This window comes from Ambystoma mexicanum, chromosome 3p (assembly GCF_040938575.1).
Source record: "Ambystoma mexicanum isolate Mex_15411 chromosome 3p, UKY_AmexF1_1, whole genome shotgun sequence".
In the NCBI taxonomy this organism is placed as follows: domain Eukaryota; kingdom Metazoa; phylum Chordata; class Amphibia; order Caudata; family Ambystomatidae; genus Ambystoma; species Ambystoma mexicanum.
In genome coordinates, this window is record NC_090925.1 from 893,485,034 (window position 1) to 893,505,338 (window position 20,305).

The 20,305-nt window shown below is 45.4% G+C and overlaps 1 protein-coding gene across 6 annotated transcripts in view; it reads left to right on the forward strand.

Moving 5' to 3' along the window:
* RALGAPB (Ral GTPase activating protein non-catalytic subunit beta) overlaps positions 1-20,305 on the forward strand; it is a 2,501,232-nt gene that overhangs the window by 250,839 nt on the left and 2,230,088 nt on the right. For all 6 annotated transcript variants that reach the window (XM_069652125.1, XM_069652127.1, XM_069652128.1 and 3 more), the window contains exon 5: positions 11,916-12,118. In XM_069652125.1, coding sequence (XP_069508226.1) covers positions 11,916-12,118 — 203 coding nt within the window. The remainder of the gene's footprint in view (positions 1-11,915; positions 12,119-20,305) is intronic.

The following is a 20,305-nucleotide window of genomic DNA, read 5'->3' on the forward strand; positions in this document are numbered from 1 at the left end:
CCGGACATGATCGCATACCTTTCCATCACTTCTAAAATGTATTGTAAATTCTCTTTGGGGTATATGAAATATAGTAACATATCTTCCGCATAAAGCGATATCAAGTGTTATTCCCTGCATACTTCAATTCCTCGTATTGCTGTCTTAAGTATGCTGCCAGGGTTTCGAGAGCTAGGATAAACAACATTGGTGACCATGGACATCCTTGTCGAGTGCCTCTGCTTAGCTGCCATTCCTCTGAGATAATGGCCCCTGTTTTGACCCGTGCCGTCTGCTCGCTGTAGAGTAACCATACACATTTCAGACATGTGGGCCCTATCCCATACTCTTCTAACACCACTAGCAGCCAGGGCCATTTGACTGATTTGGATGCCTTAACTGCATCTAGTGAGACTATTGCTATCTCTTGCATGCTCTCTTGGGTGTGGTCTATGACATGGTGGAGGCGACTCGGGTTTCTGTTATGTTTCTATGCGGCACGTATCCTGTTTGATCTGTATGTATCAGTTTGTGTATCATTGGTTTTAGCCTGTTGGCCATCACTGCAATTAGAATCTTACTATCTTGATTAAGTAATGATAGGGGCCTATACGACCTGCATTCTGTGTCTGGTTTTTTAGGCTTTAGGAGTGGGATAATTATTGCCTCCCGTAGTGTTTTTGGCAACGTTCCTTTGTCTAATGCTTCATTAAACATCGCCTAACACAAAGTAAAGGGGGGAATTATCCCATAAGCAGTGAGGAGAGGGATTAAGAACTAGACTAAAACAAGAGGGTCTGCACTGCTGTGGGTTCAATTAATAATTAGTTCGAGTAACAAGTTATTTGTCAGGGTGTACCACAAGGGGATCACTCAAATTTGTAGGCTGTAGCAGACTCTGAAAGCAAACAGGGTAGTCTGATGATTGAAAAACCGTAAAAAATATTTATTTAACAAAGAAATAGTTGTGTAAATAATACATAAACAACTAAACATAAAGCAATATAACAAACATATAAATGCATTTGTTTGATGGTTGGAAGGTTAATAGTTAAGAGACACCAAATGCACATCTAATTTCATATCTACATGCACATTTAATTTTTAGGTCCATTAATTTAATGTCAACTGACGGACCTTAGGAGTCATCCCAGGTACTCCGCGGAACGCAACATTAGGAATTCATTCACTCCAGCGTTCCCTATTAAACATATTTGTGAAAGGTAGTTACCCACTTTTCAACAATATATTACCTGTTTAGCATCATTTATGCACCCTTGTTTCTGGAACATCTTTTATTTAATTGCCAGAGAGCGTGTTTTCTCTGATGTGGCCCCTTGTCTGTTGATGTAGCCCTGCCGTGAGTCACCCCGCTTCCACCCATCCAGACACTCTGTGCTGGGATTCCTGGCTCACTACGCGCCTGCTATCTCCACTCACCCACAGCGAATTGATTTGGTAATTTTTATGCCTTTGGGCATTTGACTTTCTCTTTAAGCAATATGGGTAGTTGAATAGAAAGGGTTCATCTGTTTCATATTATTTACTTGGTTTATGTCTGCTTCCCCACAGGGTCCAGTTGTTGTTTGGTATTTCGCCCTGAGGAAGGCACCTTTAACTATGTTGTGGAACTATTGGCCAGACAGGTGGCACTTTTGCCGAAACGTGGTCTAATGATGTCAATTTAAATTTACTGTTTATGTCACTAACTTTTGACACGCACACGTAGGCAGACCTGTCAACAAATCGTAGGACATAGAACAATTTTACTCCTGCCAACTCTTTTGAGAACAACTTGTGCAGTGGCCCAATATAAGCCATAAATGAGAATATTGGCTGGGATCTAGGCCACCATACAGTTGGCAATTTGTTGTCCAGTTTCTTTTAGAATTCTCTTTTGTCTACTTTGTTCAAAGGTTTGAAGAAAAACCTACATTTAGGTTTTGTGTTTGGTGTCTCTTGACTATTAACCTTCCAACCATTGAACAAATGCATTTATATGTTTGTTATATTGCTTTATGTTTAGTTGTTTATGTATTATTTGCACAACTATTTCTTTGTTAAATATTTTTTACGATTTTTCAATCATCAGACTACCCTGTTTACTTTCAGAGTCTGCTACAGCCTACACATTTGAGTGATACCCTTGTGGTACACCCTGACAAATAACTTGTTACTCAAACTAATTATTAATTGAACCCACAGCAGTGCGGACCCTCTTGTTTTAGTCATTAAACATCGCCAACATTGGGAGTAGTAGTTTGTTCCTGTACGTCTTATAGAATTCACTTGGTAACCCATCTGCTCCCGGGGCTTTACTAGTAGGCAGTAGCTGTATCACCAGGTCTAATTCTGTTGTCGTGATTGACATTTCCAGATTCTCTCTATCCTCACTCCTTAGTTTAGTGAGCGTGATTTCCTCTAAGGCTTCTTGTATATTAATCTCCTCGTCTACTGTGGGATCTTCGAATAGCAGTTTACAGTATTCTAGAAAACATTTGTTCACCCCTTCTTGCGTATTCTGCAACTGCCCCTCTCCCACTAGAATCTCTCTGATAGGCTGCTTTGGGGACTCACTTTTGTACAGCCAAGCTAGCAGTCTCCCTGCTTTGTCTCCTTCCGCGTGCTGTCTCTCTATATATTTCCTGTAGCTTAGCTTGCTTAATCTCTCCCAGTGATCTGTACATTCTTGTTGTAGCTTAGTCATAGCCTTAGTATCTTCGCTATTCTGGGCTCCTCTACGCGTCAACTGTTCTAACTTCTGCTCTGCTTTCTGTAGGTCTCGCGTTATCACCTCTTGTAGCCCCTTGGATTTGGTCATTGCCGCCCCTCTGACCACCACCTTGAAGGTTTCTCATAGTGTCCCTGCTGAGTTCACACTTCCGGTGTTAATTTCGAAAAATTCCTTTATCTCACTCCTCAGCCCTCCCGGAACGCTGTGTCCTTCAGTGATTCTGTTCCCAACCTCCATGTCGGGATCCTGGCTCTTGGCGGTCTTAATTGCCATGTAGCTATGATTGGTGCATGATCGGAGAGAGGACTATTGCTCTATAATCTATTTGTGTCACATCACGTGTCGTTTCAGCCCCCATGAATACATAGTCTAGTCTGGTATATGTTAAGTGGGGCCAAAAAATGTGAGTATCCCCGTTCCTGTGGGTGGTGTTCTCTCCATACGTCTGACATCTGAAAGTTTACAATAATGTACGAACTGCTTTCGCTGCCTGTGTTGGGTGTTATTTTCATATCTGACCTATCCATAAGTGGGTCTGGGGCGCAGTTAAAATCCCCCCCCCATTTACTGTGCTGTCCATGCAGGGGCCAATTTTGGTGTATAGAGTTTTCAGATACGCTGCAGTGTCTTGATTCGGGGCATATGTGTTAATAATACATATTTCTCTGTTCTTCACCAGCCCTTTTATCCACACCAGCCTCCCGTCTTTGTCAACTTCCGATTGTAGTGTCTTAAACGGAACGTGTGGCACTATCCACGTTAATACCCCCTAGCATACGCTGAATATGTGGCTCCCACCACTGCCCTTTCCACTTTCGATGTATTACTTCTTGTTTTGTTTTGGTTAGGTATGTTTCTTGCAGTAGGGCTATATCCATCTTCTGTCTTTTAAGTTATGTAATTTCTCTGTGGCGTTTAATGTAGTTATTTAGCCCCCGGACGTTCCAGGCCGCTATCTTCATGTCACCCATCCTTTCTTATTTACTGCCTCCTGAGTCCCTTCTTCCTCTTGACTGTTGCCATGCTGTTACGTATAGCTATAGCCCCCCGGATCCCCCTTCCCCAACTGCCCCCTCCCCTTCCCTCCCTAACCCAACTATCCCAAATATTAACCCAGCGCCAAATTTGGGTCTCCGGCCTTCCTGCTTCTCTCTCTGTTCGCGGCGCATTGCCGGTACTTGGAGCGCGGCAGGTGGAAACTCCCCCTCCCCTGCCACCCCCCCCCACACCCTCAGCTCCCCTCCCCACTCCTTACTCCTCCTCTCTGCAGCCACCTCACCTCCCTCCTTCTCTGCCTTTCCCCTGTTCTCCGCAGACATGGTTTCCAGACAAGTCCGATCTATGAAAGTCTCGTCGAAACAGGCTCACCCCTGTTCCTCCAAAACTATCAAGGACCACATAGTCTCCCTGGCTCCTGCCCTGGCTGATTTCTGCAATCACTCCTTCACCACTGGAGTCTTCCCATCCCCCCTGAAGCACTCCCTTGTGCACCCTCTTCTTAAGAAACCCTCTGCCGACACCTCCTGCCCTGCTAACTAACGCCCAATCTCCCTCACCCCCTTCCAGGGCAAGCTCCTGGAGAAACTGGCCATCTCCCAGCTCAGTCTCCACACTGAATCTGTTGGTTGTCTTCATGACGATCTGTCTGGCTTCAGAGCTGCCAGAAGCACGGAAACTGCTCTCCTGAACATCCGTGAAGACCTGCTCTCCAACCTTGACTCTAACACCCCATGTGTTCTCATATTACTTGATCTCTCCTCTGCCTTTGACACTGTCAACCATGCCATCCTGCTCAACCGTCTCCATGATTACCTGGGTATCAATGGTCAGGCTCTGGCGTGGCTGACTTCTTTCCTCTCTGACCGGCCCTCCCAGGTCCAACTTGGGTCTTTCCTCTCCGATATCTTTGTCTCTACCTGTGGTGTCCCCCAGGGATCTAACCTCTCTCCCTGGCTGTTCAACCAATACCTGGCACTCCTTGCCCACCGCATTGCCGCTCTCTGCCCCAACTTTCAGTGCTATGCGGATGATACTCAGCTCATTTTCATGATACCCTCGGCCTCCGCTTCTCCTTCCCCCATCTCTGACTGTCTGTCTGCTATTCAGGAGTGCTGTGCCGCCAATGACCTCTGCCTTAATGCCAGTAAGACTGAGATTCTACTCATCGGCACACCCACTCCCTCCTTCCCTGCAGCTCTCTGGCCGGCCTCACTTGGCCCTCTTCCCGCTCCCACCTGCATGGCTAAAAACCTCGGGGTCATCTTCGACTCCACACTCTCCTTCTTTCCTCACATCTCTGATGTCTCTAAGAAGTCACACTACAAGCTGCACCTCCTTAGAGGTATTTTTCCTTTCCTCTCCTTCCCCCAGAAGCTCACTGTTTCCAGAGCCCTGGTTCTCTCTAAGCTGGACTATTGTAACAGCCTCTATCTAAATCTGCCTGCCTCTACTCTCCGCCCTCTGCAACTTATCCAGAACAGGACTGCGAGATTTGTCCTTGGCCTCAAGCCCAGGGATCGTATCTCTCCAGGACTGAAATCTCTGCACTGGCTCCCAGTGGCTGCGAGGATTAAGTTCAAAACCCTCTGCATTGTCCACAAGGCCGTCTGGGGGCTGGGGCCAAAATACCTTCAACCCTCTCTTTCTAAATATCTTCCTTCTCAAGCTCTTCGCTCATCCACCTCCAACTCCCTCAGTCAGTCGCCTCTCCAAGCAACGAGTTGGTGGTAGATCTCTCTCTTCGGCAGGGGCCTCCCTCTGGAACAGCCTTCCTGCCTCCCTGAATCTTGAGGAGAACCATCTCTGGTTCTGGAAGCACCTCAAAACCTTCCTCTTTGCTTCTGCTTTCACTTCCCCTCTCCCCTGTTGATTTTCCGGACAGATACTGCACTGGATACCTGGCCTCCCTCTGATCTTGGGCCTAGGCCCGCCAGTTGCCCACCTGCACTGCCTCCCTGTCAACCCCTGCACCTGGAGACTGTTTTCTGTATCCTTACAGTCCTCCTACCAGCACTTATGTTCTGCACTTACCATACACTTGCCACTTGCTGGCCGTTTTTATTTATCTTGTTATTGTACTATCCCTTGTACTGCACTTCCCTCCTCTCTCTTCCCCCTTGCACTTTTCCCTTTCCCTTTTCCTCTTCCCATGCACTTGCGCGATCTGAATGACACCTGGCCTAGTAGGATCGTTGTCTGTCTTCCCTTTGTTCCCCCTCCATTGCCTCGTTGCTCCTTGAAACACTTGTGTATAGGCGCGTTATAAATACCATACCATATCATATCATACTTGTATCCCTACTTCCCAGGTCCTGGAATAGTTGTACTACTTTTCTGTTCTCTCTCAGTGGACCCAATGTTCTTGCCTTTCACAGAATGTGCTCTTTTTGGCCATACAGCGTCACTGCTACGAGCACATCCCTTGGTCCTGACCCTGGCTCGATTGACTTCCTTGGGCCTACTCGGTGCAGTCTGTCTACCTGGACTGGGGATTCCAAATCCCCGGCAAGTACTTCCGAGAATAGCTGGAGGACCGTACTGGTCAGATCGTTGTCGTCCACTGATTTCGAAGGTTTTTAATTCTAATATTGAATCTTCTTGATCTGTTTTCCAAGTCTTCGCATTGGATTACCAGGTTGTTCGATAGGCGTGATAGGTGTTGTAGTACCTCGTCTGATTTTTGGGTGTCGTCTTCCATATGTTAGACCACTTTTTCCAATGTGTCGGTTATTTCCTCCAGTTTTGCGATGTCTGTTTTCACTACCTGCAACTATTGTTTCATGTCCTCTTTCAGAGTTTGGAATTGTTCTTGGAAGGAGAGTAGGAATTGGCTCTGAAATTTCTTGAAGCAGTTTTCCATGTCTTCTTTAGTCAGGTTTTCTCCCCCGCTGCTTGCCGTTCCTGGGGCAAAGGGGGGGTGGGTCTCGGTTGGACTCTCCCCGCCTCGTTGTCGTTTTGTTTATCAACAGTTGTTTAATGTTTTTGGGTTGTTTCCTTTGGGGGATTGGTGTCCTTGGGGTGTGGTTTTAAGTCTAGAGTTGGACATAAATGCTTGTGCTGTAGCATTGCTTTTGTATCTTTCCTTGGCACACTTTTGTCTGTGGTACTGGCCCCTTTGTGACGGGTCCTTGGTGAACTCCCCTCCTCTATTCGAGCTTGGTGTGCCTGTTGATACTTGGGGGCGGTCTGAGTTCTTCCCCTTCCTCTCTCCCATCCTACGCCAGGGGTGGGGGTACTCTCGCTCATTCTATTTTCGCTGCACACCTCCCGGTGGGTCTGCCGTGTTGTAATTTCCCTTGCCTTGTAGGTGTTTGTTGTCAATCGGGGCTCCCTGCTATTTTTGCCTTCCCGAGGGGACTGGCGTTAGCTTCTGCAAGGATGGGAAAGGGACTCCATGTATCCCTTAAGGCAGATAGGGGTCTGCGTTGTGCTGTGCTCCCATGTGTGGGATTTCCTTTTTCCCGATGCAGTTGGCGGTCATTAATCCTTTATGATCTGCCCCTCCTATATTACTTCGTTGTTGCTGTAGTGCAACGGGGTGGTCATTGCACGCATGTTGTGCCCCGGTCCTCATCTGGGGGCCAAGTGGGTCCCTCCTACTGGGTTTCAACCGGTACTCGCGATTTAGTCGAGCTTTGCCAGCGGGTTGTCCCTCCTGTCGGGTATTTCTTTAGGCTTACTTGCAGCTGACAGTGCCTTCTCCCGCGGGTCGGCTCCCGGCGGGGGGTGCCTCTTTCTCCGCCTTAGTTTGTTCTCCTTGGTTTCCCTCCTGGGTGGAATGCTGCAACTGCGGGTTGCGTAGCAGCTGTCTCACTCCAGGGTCTTTTGTTCCGGGGCCGCTCTGACGCTTCTTCTTAAGCGGCCCACCCCACCCATAGCTACGCCTCAGGGCACTTGTAGGGCGAAGTCGGTTCCCCTCGGCTGCGTCCCTCGCCGGCAGTGGTGGGCTTTCGTCCCCTCGCTTATCCGTGCCCGAGGGGGATTTTGGGCTGGAGTCTCCTGTCCTCTGCTCGGTACCCTCTCTCCGACTTCTCCTCAATGAGCGGACTTCCTGTGGGTCTCTGTTGCGCTGGGCGCATGCTGCATCTCGGGGCTTTGGTCCTCACTTAGAAGTGTTTTTCCCGGAGGCGTTCGCTTGGTGAGATGGTGTCCTCCACTTATTTAGGCTACCGCTTGCTGGGCGGGATGACCCGTCAACAGGATAGCTTTATTGTCTCTGTTTCTGGTACTACCCAGCGGGGGGCACACTTACACACGTCCTTCTCTGTCAGCCGCCATTTTGGAATCCTGGAGGGACTATTTTGTGAGGGAATTACTCCCATTACCCAGGTTGCAATCCCTTTCAAAGGCATAAAAGAAGGTTCCCACTTGAAAGTCTGCTCACTTCAAAACCAATGTTCCAAAAGATCAACAAGGGGAATTCCTCTCTTCCCCGGGATTTCTTTTGCTTTGCTTTGCAGTCGACAACACCAGGGGTCATGGTTCACTTCCCATGATCTCTCTTGGTTTGTAGTTTCTCCGTAGTAAGGATCGGACTTTTCCCCTGACCCTTTTCAGGCCCTCATTCAAGTTTACAAAGGCTGGGGGGGACTAAATTCCTTCCTCTCAGTCTCATCTTAGGCTCTTTGCCACAGTTCACGCAAGTTGGGGGAATGACTCCCTTCCCCGAACGTATGCCAACTTGGTTCACTAACCTGCCAAGTATGGTTTTGTTTGCGCACTGTCCACAGCGCCAGGGGGAATGCCTCCCTTCCCCAGGTCTTTCCTAGGGTATGCAGTTATGTTAATGGGAAAAAAACGAATCAATAAATGTCGAAAAATACATATAAGGGGGATGTGGGTAAAGGGTTAAAAAGTGTGTGGGGGTCCGGGGTGCGGTAAGAAGCATGGGGAAATGTGGGCTTTGCGGGGGTAGGGACCCCCCCCCCCCAAGTAAAAAAAATAAATCAACATATTTTTCATTCGTTATTATTTCATTTGTTGGGATTTTGTTAGTTAAAATCACCTGTAACCCTTTGCCAGATTGCTTTCAGTGTTCACATTGCCGGGGGGGGGGGGGAATGACTCCCTTCCTATGGCCTTTCTCAGGCTTCTCTATGTTCACAAGGCTGAAACATGTCTGGGGGTGCTTGTGGTCTCGTGCAGAAGGGATTCGACCTAGCATTTTGGGCTGGACTGCCCCTTTTGGGGTGGGATTGAGCCTGATTTGCATATGGTCTTTCCCCCTCTGTGATGGCCTGGCAGGCAAAGAACGTTCGTCTGCAGGGTTGCCCAGAGCAATGCCAGAGGTTAAGATTACTTCTAAACCTTACATCCATCACCTCTTGTGTTTTGCATTCATCCAAGAGAACAGGTTGCACCAACTCCTGTACCCGACCGGAACTCTTCTTGCACCTGCAGATTCTGGACGACTTCTACCGTTACCAGCGGCGGGAAAACATACCTCTGGCGACCCTCCATCGACCTGCCAAGTCTGAAGAACATTTGCACTATCCCCAGAGGAGCTGCAATCTCCCAGGCCTGCAAAAATCTAATACCTGGTGTCCTGTAGCGAATATCTGTGCAGCGTCTCTAGAAGCGTGGTTTTGCAAGTGATTTTGAGGGCATCCCCCTAAGCCTGTAACCACTTGAATTGGCTCCAGAGAGTCCCTCACCAGAGGCGAGGACGAAGAAACTGAGTAGAGTTGACCGCTGCAACAACTGTCTGTCCACCTAGACTGCAGTAGGCAGCAACCAGCCATCACCATGAAGATCAGTTGCTGGGCGTTCCCCTGTATGAGTGCTGTTGCAGGATCCACCTAAATCTCCTTTTCGTCACAGGGCACGACGAACAACAGGCTGGTTTTGCTGGCACCTCATTGGTGGAACCATCCTGCAGCAACGACATCTTCACTCAAAGGTACTGTTCACCCCTCAGCTGCTTGTGTCCTTCTGTGGCTCTGGGCGCTGCAGATGGCTTGTATCTCGCTACCTCTCCGATCTCCATAGAGTATCATTTGTGGGGGGACAACCCTTTGTACTCACACGGGTAACACCACCTGCCCTTGGACACTGGTAATTGGGGTATCCATTCAGGGGTCCTACTAACCTCCCTGAGCCTAATTGTAACCACTGAACTACTTACCTTCAACTCTAGGGGGTGCCTCATGGGCCCTAGTACTCTGAACACTGTGTTTTGCCTCTTCCCGACTCACCCCCAGCCACTGGTGGCTCATCTGAACTTGGAGAGACTAATACTAGATAGGTTGGACTATTCATTCAGGATTGGGTTAAAAAGTTATACAAAGTTATTCAAAGTTTGGAATGTGTGTATATATGGTTCCAGTTGGTTTACTGTGTGATTTGCTATCCTTAAAGCTACTCTAATATTGTAAGTGATCCTATACTCTATATATGTTCCTTTTATATTACTTTCCTGAACTTAGAATTGCAACAGTGTGCCTTAGAGTATTTCAAGTGTATTTTTATGGAATATCTCAATGTGTAAGTGATTTCTTGAACAAAGGTATGCTAGAATGTCTTTGTTCCCAACTAAAGCCTTCCTCCCTCCTTAGACAAAGCCTGGATGCTTGCCACTCTAACATAACCTTGGGTAGTTCAGGCTGATGCAAAGAGGTATACCACTGTTCACCCTAGGTGGGTTTTCCTAAGCCTTGTCTCAGACAGTGACTTTAGCAAAAAAACCCTAAGAGTTGCATATTGTGGTTTACCATTATCAGATGATAAATCATTAAGCTTGATGTCACCAAAATCACAGCAAAGTAGAAACTAAAAAGTTGGATTTTCATTCCAAGAAAATTCTTAGATACATGTTTAAATGCAGTCCTAGCATTGATGATCTCCTTTACTGGGTTCCTGTTTCTGATTGTCAGAAATGTAGTGAAGTGATGAGAACGATGTCCTGATCACTACCGCCCAATGCCAGACAACACATTCTACCACTGTAAGAACGACTCATTGCACAGCGATAACTGGCAGGAGCGGTCTTGAATGATCTAGTAGTTGTAAATGCAAAGGTGGTGAATTCACTGAAGTGGTGAAATACCCAGACGTTTATCTCCATAATGCTCAAATATTGATGTGTATGTCAGTCGCTTTATCTATGGAATGCTGAGTATGTAGATGTTCACGTCCTGAGCGCATTAATTTAATGAATACATGCAGCATTCCAGTTTGAATTCCTGCAATACTAAAGAGGTTAAAAAACAACCATTATCAGGAGGAGACTAGAAGAGCTGTATTCTTACAAAGATGGGGGTGCCCATACACATGCTTTCAGTGCAAGGAACAAGGACAGCAACTTGGAAGCCATTCCATCATTTTATTGAGAGCTGAGGACAGTAGGTCTAACATTAAGATTCTTTGGAATGTGCCAATCTGGATGGACTGTACAGCAGCAATGCACTACATAAACAAGCCTGCAGGAGCAGCTGTTCCACAACTGCTCAGGTTTGCACAAACTATGTGGAAATCGTGCCTCCAAAGGTACATTAAACTACTGGCAGAACATGTTCCAGCAATACAAAGACAAATTGCAGATTAAATAAGAGTTATACTGAGCAGCAAAGCTTATACTTAGGACGGCATGAGCGTGATGAAGGGTTTATTTAAACACACCCAGAGTAGTCATAGTCCAAGTTGGGCAGAGTGTACAAAACATTCTCCATTAATATATATACATTTACCTTTGGGTGCTCTGCTAAGAGAATTACAACTTTACTTTTAAACACGTTTAGAAATCATTTTCAAGGGACTGTAGTGTATTGCATTACAATGTTAGAGGGGGACAGGACAGTTGCTGTAAAATGGTCATGAAGAGATGAGTGTAGTAGAAAACTGTGGACTTTTAATGCCATTGTTCAAAAGGGACAGTTAGAGGGTAACCATACTGATGTGGGTGAGCAATGGTGTTGGGGGAGGGAGGCGATGCAGCTTATTAATAACAAAGATACTAACTTAATAGGGACAACCACAGTTGAAAGCAAATGGAGCATTACAGCATTTAAATATGAATTGGGATAGGTTGATGGAGGTGAACTCTACTAAGCTATTTGTGATGTTAAATAATTACCAGGCAACAGTTAGTAATGAGCGGTTGTTGAAAATGTGGATACCTAAATTATGCAGTAAGATATAATCATGTTTTGTACAGTCAAGACAAACAACATAGATCAGTTATCCAATGATTGTGTCTCCTGTCTAGGTGAAATGGACAATGGAGGCTGTTTGCTATGGTCTGACTCTCCCACTGGAAGGAGATACTGTCAAATTTTGTGTCGATGTGTATACAGACTGGATGATGGCCCTTGTTTCCCCCAAAGAGACTATTCCACAGCCAATTATCAGAGAACCCAACCTATACATTCAGACCATTCTCAAACACCTTCAAAATCTTTTTGTACCAAGGTAAGAAGACAGTTTTTCTTTTTTGTAGAAAACCCTTTGACAAGACCAAATGCTAATTGTGTTGACCAAACAATCACAGGCCAAAAGGTTGTATTTTCACCCATAAAAATGACAGCTTCATTTTTTGGTAAGCTATGTCTCCTGATGTTCACACTGATTTTCACACTGTTACACCTTCATCTTTTTTGATTTTGTATATAGTACAGAATACATTTGTTATCAAAATTTCAATTTTGTATATATAAGCTCATTGTTCGAAGTCTTTCATTTATAAATACTGTAGTCATCTTAATTCTAAAATTAGAGTCCTTAACTTATTAGAACTCTAGGAAAAGAAAAAGCTCTTAACCTTCCCAATCTGAATCGGACCTAGAAGGGGAGGAAAGAGGGATCTTTTCGGTGGGGATGAACTGGCGGGGTAAATAATTGCAGATCTTCTGTCTTCTCATCTCACCCCAGTATGGCTGCCATTGAGCCGATTCCCAATTCCCTTTTTTATCGTGTTCAGTCTTCACTGTTAAAATAATTGCAAATCAGTACTGTTGTGGAGCTTACAGGGCTGTCAATTAGCAGGCAGCCCTGATTTTCAAGGGAATATGATTTAGCAAGTGCATCTTCATTGCCACCTATCTCTTTCCACGGCCTTGCTTTGTTCTCTTCCACAGTGCATGTGGTTCATGTCCAGGGCTGCTGTTCTCTTTAAAAATACCCTGTTCTCCTGCCCCAGTGTTCAACTTTTGTGATGTACGTCCTCTCATCTCCAAATCCCGTTAAGCCAGGCAAGTCACGAAAGAGCCAGGGCCTCAGTTTGCTCCATCTGTGCCATATTTTATTTCTGGGCTGGAATCTTCCCTGTATCTCTGCTCAGTCCACCCTCTTCTATCGGTTTGACAGTGCAGATGTGGACCCGGCACCAGAACACTGTGGATGCATCTTTCACTGTGTGGTTGGCTTCTGAATTCCCTGCACACTTCACTTCCTGTTTGCAACATCTTAAAGTTGATGCTCTTGCACTTCTAATGCTTTGTGTTGAGGAGATAGATTTGAAGACGCAGACCTTGAAGGAAGATTGCAGAGGTGACGTCACAAGTCGAGCACAACAATATAGTTGTTCCAGTACCCAGGAGAAAGATATGTAGGAGAAACCCTCATGTACTGAGGAAGGGAATCGGTAACCTATTAGGAAGCAGAAGACCCACAAGATGTCGACTAGTTGGCTGGCTGTACTGATCTGGTCCAAGCCATGAGGGTGCAGCGGCAGTCGGTTCCAGAGTCTTGATTGCAATGGGTGTAGTTATTCTGGTCAAAAAGGATGTCTGGCAAACCTCTCCCGGCATCTGAATGACTGAACCAAAAGAGGAAATTAGTTTGGAGGACCACAAAGGTTCCACCCTCGACTGTGGACCCAGGCACAGCAATATCTACGAGTGGACTTTGGGTGCATGTCCAATGTGGCTAGGTCGAGATGGTAGCACTGCTGGCAGGACACATCTGGATCCATCAGAGGAAAGTAAGAAGTTTGCTTATCTAGTCCTATTATGGCATGGCACTTGAGGACCACTTCAACAGTGCTCTCTAGTCAGTATGCAGTGACCATATTGCAGGAAATGATAACAACTGAATTTACACAGATGAACAAATATTGCTAGAATTAATAGAGCGGATAAAAAGTACTGACCAGCAGAAAAAATATTGAGATAAAGGCTAGAAAGTGTAATAATAGGGGTGAGTTTTAGGTGTAAAAATAAAAACAGATTTAGGTTGAAATTGCGATAAAGGGGAGGGGGAGACAAGGAGAGTTTAGGAGTAGGAGAGGTTTGGGGAGGCGGGGGTGGGGGGAGTGCCCCAGAAAAAAAGGTACTTTTTACAATGGGCAATGTAAAAGGCATGTCAGTATTTTTTCTTGTGATTGTTATTGCACTTTGTAATTGTACGTCACTGTTATTTCAGCAATAAAATCACAGTAAACCCTCTAGTCCTTAGCAGGACAACAGGACCTTCCACCTCTGTTTCCCTGTTGGACACAGTCCTGGAGCTTTAGGGGAGCACTCAAAGGCTGCAGAGGATTACCGTGAAACAGTTTCCAGTGCATAAAGGGCGACTGATTCCCTCTGGTCCTATAGCTTCACATTTGGAGGCTAAGGAGTTTAAAATGAGGATACTGCGTTGTCGTCTCCCAGCTACTAGAGCTACATTTCTATTAGCTGATATGGCTCTGTCTCTGTGTGTGTTTGTATATGCATATATAAATACATGCACACTGGGACACCAACTCCACATCTTAGCCCATGTGCTATTTAAAGTTTTGGCAGCCAACCAGTCAGTGAAGGTCAGCCTCACTCGTATTTTCAGGGACATCCCCCATGGCCCAACAGAGAGATGTTGATTGAGGTATCTGGCAAACCCTCACCCAATTGAAACTGAATCCTATTCATGCAGGTGAACCTTTGTGAGTTAGAGCAGACATAGGCAAACCTCAAATTATATCAACTCACGACTGTAGAACACAACCAAGAATGACAACAAAGACAATGGCTAGGTCACTGAGCTGTAGAAACAGCCATTTTGTTCCTTTTCAGGGAGCAGGTGGGTACACTGCAGGCAGTCCTATCACTCTAATACATTGTCCTGGTGAGTAGTTGTGCCTACGGAGAAAACAGAGCACGTTTGGGGTACCCCATGCCCTGGTTGGTAACGATATATGCAACAAACGCAGTACATATAAAAAGACTGTTTTGGAGCGAAGCCTTGCTTGAGAAAAATAAATCTAGACAACCAGCAAAGTGAAAAGTGTGCTCACTCGGGTAAGAAAAAATTACTTTTCTACCCTATGTGAAGAATCTGATGGGATTCTCCCCAGCAACCTGGCCTAGTGCCCACCTCATGTGGCCAGGCAAAAGCAGGCACTTTCTGATCCTGACCCTGGGTGTGGTGTACTGCGGGAGGAGTACATGGAGGGGGGAAATCAGACTAGGAAGACTGGAAGGAACCTCCTTTTTACCTTTACCCATAATCCCTCCCTTTTTATTGCCCTTTGTCGAGTTGAAGAAATAAGAAAACTTAATTTTGGTAAAATTAAGTACATGTCCCAGAATACCATAGGGACCGAGACGCAGAAGAGGGCCGACGAGGCATGTAGAAGTCGAGGACAATCAATTAGGCTGCTAGAGGAGTTTTCCTGAAGTCCACTTTAGGTAAGACGTCATAAAACGATCCCAATGGACTACAAGTCCCAACTCTTAGTATCAGTCTGTACTACTCATGGAATCTTGGAAGAGTGGCGGAGCAGTCGGGCTTATAAGAGGAAGATGTGAGCTGTAGGCAAGTACACTGAACCCAGTTAGTACAGTAATTCAAAGAAAGACTTACACATTTATATTAAAATATATTATTATTTATACAAGGATTGGCATAAAATACTCACATCACTTAACCAACACACATCAGATACCCACTGCTTAGTTGGGAATTGCTTGCGGTACAATTGTTACAGAGTTTGACACTAATGACAGTTCTACCATATTATCGGTGTGACCGCACACAGACAAAGATATACAATAATTGTATTTAGTTGGCAAAACCACGTAAGATAGTCTTTTAGGAAGGAGAAAGGTTGGTTAGTCAAACAGTAGCAGATCTTAAGGTTCTAGAGGCCTTTTCTCAAAGAAGTAAAGCTTTAAAAGTCTGATCCCTAACTCTATGCAAATCACAGTTTGGAGAGGGCTCAGTCTTACAAAGTGGCAGAACAGCAAAAGTTGAGGATGCTAGAATAATTAACACAACGTTGGAGACCTGTTACATGGCTCGAAAAAGGGACACAAGCTGACAGCTTAGGTCAGAGGTATCGGTGGACACTCTGGACACCTCTACGTGCACTCCAACACTCTCGATCGAATTCTTGGTTAAACATCAGCAATACCTTTTCAGCCCACAGGATATTAGGTTAGAAGAATTGATTGTGGCTGGATTCTCCTCTATGCAACAGCGAGGGACCCGGTTTCCGGAATCCTTGGTATGGCAATGAAAGGTAGGACAATGAACGGTATGTCTCAGCAGCAGTCTCGAGAGAGGACCTCTGGCACAGATTTCTTCAGCTTCTCTGGTCAAGCTGCGGTTTGGTGTCTTTTCTGCAGCCCCAACAAAGGACATGATTTGCCGGGTACAATCTTCTTCCATTTATGGAGTCCTGCAATCTTGTGAGGGGACTTGGATGAGTCGGATTGGGTTTGTGGAGGTTCATCTGGAGCTCAGCAATGACATGGACGGATTTGGCCTTGTCAAGACTATGTACTATGATTGGGTCGGGGGTCTGCTGGAATTCACGGTCTGCTGATCTGGAAAGGCACAGCACTTCAAGAGATGGCCCAGATTGTAGTTCGTCTCAGGGCTGGTTGGTCCCACTAGCCAGAGGGAAGGAGTCCTCCTCTTTGGAGCCCCTCTGTCGCATGGAAAACAGGGTCACGACAGTAGTGGTCGCTTTGCGGTCTTGCAATGTGTCTGCAGGCGTATCTGGTTGTCGCCTTCTTCAGTTACTTCAAGTTCCACTGGTCGACTTGCCTTTCACCTCAGGAATCTCACCTTTTATTCAGTTTCAGCACACTCCTCTGCAATCTCTCTCAGCAGTGTACAGAAAGGTGCGGGTGGCTGTCCAGTTAGGACAGCCAGTCCCCGCCTGGGCACTGATTCCATTCAGACACTGGGGCAGACAAAGGGCAGGGGAGTGAAAAACTCCTCCCCCACTGCCTGTCCGCCCAGACACACAGGGGCCTAGACAGGGACACCCAAGGATTCCCGCCAAAGGCGAAACACTCACACAGACCTCCCTCTCCCAGAATAGTAAAAAGGGCTAATGAAGTACACCCACGCTAGAAATGGCGAAAACAGAAAGTATATTCATCATGATTTACATTTTTATTGTTACCAAATGTGCAACCCCTACCTATCTTGCCCTCCTACTAAACTAAACCCTTGTGTATTTTCTACCCCTGGGTTGCGCTGATGGTCCATTTATCTAGAGTGAGGGGATAGGTATAAAAACTTGCCCTGTCGCTTGTCTTCACAACTACTAAAATGTACTTAAAAGGCACATGTCAAATTAGCTGGCACATGTGTCATCTGCTTTACAAATAAAATAACTCCAACTTTTAGTTTTCTTTGTAAAGCAGATATTTAAGAAATCTGCTAAAATAGTTACCAATCTATGCGTGTTTTTTTCAAAATATAATAACAAAGGACCGAGATACCTCGGTATTCTACCTCACACACTACACCAGAATCCTAATTGTTTGACTCTTTTTATAGTGTTTATGGAGTACATTTCTATTGCTAGACAAAGGATAATTTGGCGACCTTTTACCATACTAATGGTCGATCTTTTTTTTAAATTTTTAAATTTTTTTATTTTTTTTAAGCAAAAGTTGGATCAGGCCTACCAGTTTCAGTGGTCTGTTTTTAGTTTTCCCAGTTTCTTCACGGTCAATTTTACACCACTTTGTAGTGTGCTGTTCCACAATTGCTTACAGCATAGACTTTTTTGTTGCTAGAGTACCACACCTGCAAATAGAAGAAACGGGGTATTGGGAAGAGACACATAATTTTTGTTTAATGTAAGCTTATGTGTCCTTCTCTTAATGACACTCAAGGGTACAATAGGGTGCACTAATTCTTACCCTCATTTTATCAATCCCAATTTGTTTGGTCCATGTGGACGGGGCAGCTGAGATTTGCTTCTAATTGGACGCCTTGATTCAAGCGTTCCAAAATACCTAGAGTATTCAAAGAAACTATGAGTCTCTGGGTTGCTGACAGCGGGCTATCGTCTCACTTTATTTTGTTTTGACATATTTAGTGCTTCATTAAATGGGTGGTGTTGTACGAGCACGACTCCTTATATCTATACCAGGTATGGATTACAGCAGGAGTGTTTTGTGAACGAAACACTCCCTGGTTGGTTACACCGCAGCTAGTTTATCACTTTGCTTACCTTACGGTTTCGGGCTGCGAGGGTTCTCCTTCCTCGTCTGGAGTTGTCTGCTGCGCGAGCTGCAGTCCTTTTTCAATGGTTTATTTTTGTTAATGAGTTACGTTTGCGTGCATGTTCCATGAATGGAGAGCGCCATCAGGCAACCTGCCATTCCCTCAGGCGCTATCTTGGAGTGTCTTTTATGTGACTGTAAACTGCTCAGTGTTGCCACTTCATGTGTCGAGCAGGCTTGTAGGAAAGTTTGTCTATGAAAGCAATGGCGAAAATGTGGATTTTATACATATACTCTCAAGTGTCTATTTATAGAAATATGGATAAGTAAACATAAATAAACAATAGTAGAAGTAGTTCATCTGTGGACCCGATTTCCTTGGTCAAGTCGATGTGTATACCTACTGATATCATTGAATGCCTTTACGGCCAAAGAGCTACAGGTATTGATTGTTTTTTAAAGTCATTCTCGGGCACATAAAAATGAAATGACTGCATCTGATCTCACCGCCACTTACTGGAGAGTTATTTGGATTTGCCTGGCTTTCATTGATATGTCAGGGCCATCAAGTCCTATTCTCATGTTCAAGAGTTCACTCCAAAAATGCCAATATTCTGTTGATAATGTGGCAAGTGTTTGCCAGCTCGTTGGTTCGTTTAGACTTTCGGTGTCTGATTTCAAACGAAAGATCCATAGTTGCTCCCTCCTGAAGAGCAAATTATGGAGATTGCCTCCCCTTTTGGTGATTCCCAATCTCTCAATGATAGTCCAGCTGAAATCAGTTAGGCCATGTTGTTTTTGCACTAAATGCTCTACCATTGGTGCAGTTAGTTTTTTGTGCGAATGCATGAGCGATGTTCTGCTAGTCTTGTTTTTATAGAACTTGTAGTCATGCCTATATATATCGCATCAAGCATGGGCAGGGGATTAGATAAATGACGGTGTTACTGTTATAATTCGTAAAGGTTTTTTGAGTCCAGGGGTAGTGCCACCCAATATCGATCGTTGGAGTTCTTGCTGTGTTGGCACATGCACTGCAGCCACCACAAGGGGAATGGCCTGTCGGGCGGCCTGGTCCCAGAGTGTGTTATGATTAGGTGCTTTTTGCTCTTTCAATGCATCACGTAGATTTCTCCTCCTTTTTATGGCGAACCTTGGTTTTTCCAAGTTGGTCCTGCCCACATGGAGAATCGGCCACAGTTTCAACACTTCCTTTCTGATTTTATTCACCATTGGTGAGAAACTTAATACTGCAGTGATTTTGCCATTTTGTTCCGTCCGTTTTCCATGTTGTTCAAGTGTTGTTTCTCTTGGAATATTTTTAGCTCTTTTGCGTGCCTGATTCACTGTATGCTTTGGATAGCCGCAACAAAGCAATTTTTCAGCCAGATGGCCTGATTGTTTCTCATAATCTGCCAAACTTCAGCAGTTCCTCCGGTATCTTAGGAAGTGCCCGAAAACCAAATGATTCCTTAAACTCGCTGGATGGTAACTATTAAAAGTCAGCAAAGAATTTTGATCTGTTGGCTTATTAAACAATACAGTCGCAATTTCACCATTTCTTATTTCCAGGTTGAGATCCAGGAAGTGAATAAAGGTCCGGCTGTGTGTCTCCGTAAAGGTCAGATCGTTATTTTGTTCGTTTAGCCAGATCTTGAAAGACGTCAGATCTTCCTCATTGCCCTTGAATATCATAATGACATTGTCAATGTATCTTGACCTTAACTCGATTTTGACGGACCAAGGATTGGTGTTACAATAGATTGTCTTCTCCTCGAAATCAGCCACATAGAGATTGGCCAGGTGTTGCGCTCACCTGGTCTCTACAGAGGCATTGTGGCACGGTTGCAGCCCTCCCTGGTGTTAGATCTCCCCCTTCTGGTTTCGTCCCCTGCGGATCAGCTATGGGCGGCGACAATTGGTGGCACTGCTCCTGGTAAATGTGCATGATGAGCTCTCCGTCCTGCTACTTCTGGCATGGGCGCTTGTTGATGGAATCTAGTTCCTTCACTGATTCCTGAGTAATAGTCCAGTCCGACTGCAACTAAGTTCCTCGTTCTGCTTTCTTTCAATGTCTCTTGTCTTTTCCCTCTCAATGTCTTGATGTTAATGCTCTCAATGTTGTTGTTTTGCACTGAATAACGTTTCTCTCTGTTTTCTCCCAAATAGGTGGAAATGCGGCCTAACAACGGCTGTGGAGGCATGGAACGCG